This window comes from Eimeria tenella, genomic scaffold, assembly GCF_000499545.2.
Source record: "Eimeria tenella Houghton genomic scaffold, Eth_scaff4138, whole genome shotgun sequence".
In the NCBI taxonomy this organism is placed as follows: domain Eukaryota; phylum Apicomplexa; class Conoidasida; order Eucoccidiorida; family Eimeriidae; genus Eimeria; species Eimeria tenella.
Genome location: NW_013545052.1, coordinates 1 through 2,629, shown reverse-complemented (window position 1 = coordinate 2,629; position 2,629 = coordinate 1). Strand labels below are relative to the sequence as shown.

General features: G+C 60.3%; 1 protein-coding gene across 1 annotated transcript; it reads left to right on the top strand.

The window, feature by feature from the left end:
• Positions 1–538: 538 nt before the first annotated feature.
• On the top strand, positions 539–2,121 carry ETH_00036270 (Tyrosine kinase-like (TKL) protein, putative; the record flags this gene model as incomplete). Its single annotated transcript, XM_013379897.1, has 4 exons — positions 539–647; positions 790–1,120; positions 1,275–1,559; positions 1,932–2,121. Coding segments are annotated over 4 exons (915 nt in total), but the record flags the coding sequence as incomplete, so codon positions are not given.
• Between the last annotated feature and the right edge of the window lie 508 nt (positions 2,122–2,629).

The following is a 2,629-nucleotide window of genomic DNA, read 5'->3' as shown; positions in this document are numbered from 1 at the left end:
CTGCAGGAGCGGGGGGCCTCCGTGGGCCCCTGCAGCAGCAGGGGCCCCCAGGGGGGCCCCTGCTGCTGCAGAGAAGTCATAGTGGTGGATGTGCAAACTGATGGGGCCCTCAGAAGAAGGGTCTCGGAGGCGCAGCAAATGGTGGGCTGTACCCCCTTGGGGGGCCCCCGGGGGGCCCCCCCGGCCTCGCGGCAGCGGCGAAGAGTTGAGGCTTTGCGCAGACTTGTTTTGAAACTTATCAAAACCCCCGCAAACCCTAGCGAGGGTTTAGAGGTTAACAGAATTGCCGAGGGTTTAGGAGGGTTTGTGCCTCTCGGCTCCGTCCGCTTCGGCAGCAGCAGACACAGAGCGCTCCTCTTCAAGGCGAGCACAAACCCTAAACCCTAAACCCTAAACCCTTCCCTCCCGCTGCGCCACTGCCGTCGCCCGTGCAGCACACCAGCGCGGCGCGCCCTCGCGGGGTTTCCGACCCAAGCCTGGAGTTCAGGGTTTAGGGTTTAGGGTTTAGGGTTTAGGGTTCAGGGTTTGGTGTGCGCAGGTCCTCTGCGACTCCGTGGGAATACCCTGCAGGCTGATGAGGGGCCCCCCAGGGCCTCCAGGGGCCCCCGAGTTTGTCTACAACGTGGTGCTAATAGGGTCTGGCCAAGGTGCGAAGCTAGAGTTTAGGGTTTAGGGTTTGGGGTTTAGGGTTTGAAGAGTTGGTGCGGGCTCCTGGGGCGCAGCTGCTGCCAGTTAGTGATGGCTTCGGGTTAAGGGTTTAGGGTTTAGGGTTTAGGGTTTGTGTTTCAGAGGCTGAGCTTGAGCACTTGATGCCGATTCTTTGGGGGGACACTCCAGAAACCGTGGAGGGTCGGGGGGCTCCCCAGGGGGGTCCCCAGGGGGCCCCCGACGGGGGCCCCCTGGCCGCGGGGGACTCTGGGGGCCCCCCTTCCTTCTCGCTGCAGCTAAACCCTCCCCAGCTGGGGAGGCCCCCCTGCAGCGGCAGTCCTTGTTGCAGCTTCTGTGGTCCCCGGAAGCCCTGCGGGTCTTCTAAGTGCATTTACCTGGCCAATCAGCAGCAGCAGCAGCAGCAGCAGCAGCAGCTTGCTGCGGAGCGAGATTTGGACCGGTTTCTGCTGCAGTGAGCGAGCTCGCAAACCCTAAACCCTAAACCCTAAGTGTTGTGGCCCCGGTTGGCCACAGAAGAGGCCCGTCTGGCCGCACTTCCTCGACGGATGCAGGCCTAGGGTTTAGGGTTTAGGGTTTAGGGTTTAGGGTTTAGGGTTTGCGCGCAGGGCCAGCGGGGGGCCCGCTGCAGACCTAGACCTCGACTACTTCTTTACTTTTCATGACAAACTTGGGAAAGGTAATTTCGGAGAAGTTTGGAGGGTTTCTTTGAAGCCCCACGCGCTGCGGGCCCCGGGCCACCCCCCCCGCAGCTGCAGCAGCAGCAGCAGCAGCAGCAGCAGCAGCAGCGGCCGCTTGGGGGCTGCGAGAGGCAGCAAGAAGGAACAAGACGCGGAGGAGGAAAGGGGGGAGCAGCACGCTCCGCAGTACGCCCTCAAACTCGTGCCCAGGAAGTAGGCCCCAAACCCTAAACCCTAAACTCTAAACCCTAAACCCTAAACCTCGAAGTTGCAGCTCATTTTTCTCCTGCGGGCCTTGGCGTCTCTAAATCCTAACTAGCAGCACACCTTGCAGGTGCATGCTGAGGCCCCGGGGGCCCCAACTCGCAGCAGCAGCAGCAACCACAGCTGCAACCGCAGCAGCAGCAGCAGCAGCAGCAGCAGCAGCAGCAATCCTCTGCCCCCCTTGCTGCTGCTGCTTGTATCCCCTTCATCACCTAACACTGCCCTTTCGCCTCCCTGCTGGCCCTCTGCTGCTCCCGCGCCTGTGCTGCTGCCGCTGCTGCTGCTGCTGCACTGCTGCTGCTGCTGCTGCTGCTGCTGCAGAGATGAGAACGTGCCGGAGGCGGAGATAATGCGCAGCTACACCCACCCCCGAATAGTCCCCTTTTTGGGGGTTTTTGGAGGTTTTCAAATGCTGGAAGACAGAACAAAAAGAAGAACCAAACACAGCAGCCTTTGCTTCCTCATGCACGTCGCAGACGAGTCCCTCGGTGAGGCCCCCGCAGCTAGCTAGCTGGCTAGCTAGCTGGCTAGCTAGCTGGCTAGCTGGCTAGCTAGCTGGGTAGCTGGATAGGCAGCTAGCTGGGTAGCTGGCTAGCTGGATTAGTAGCTAGCTAGGTAGCTAGCTGGCCAGCTGGCTAGCTAGCTGGCTAGCTAGCTGGCCAGCTGGCTGGCTAGCTAGCTGGCCAGCTAGCTGGCTATCTAGCTGGCTAGATGTGGCTAGCTAGCTAGCTACCAAGCTAGCTAGCTAGCTACCTAACTAGACAGCTAGCGAACAGAATAGCTCAACAGCTAGCTTGGTAGGCAGCTATCCACCCATCTAGCTAGCTAACCTGCCACCCAACTAGCTAGCTAGCTAAGTACTTAGCTAGCTAAGTAGCTAGCGAAGTATCTAGCCAGCTAGCTAGCTAGCTAGCTATCTGTCGTTAGCTGTTTCCTAGCCCAACTTTGAGTGGAAGGAAGGCGCTGCACAGCAGAGCGCCGCTGCCGCGGCCTTCGCCGCTGCTGCTGCTGCTGCTGCT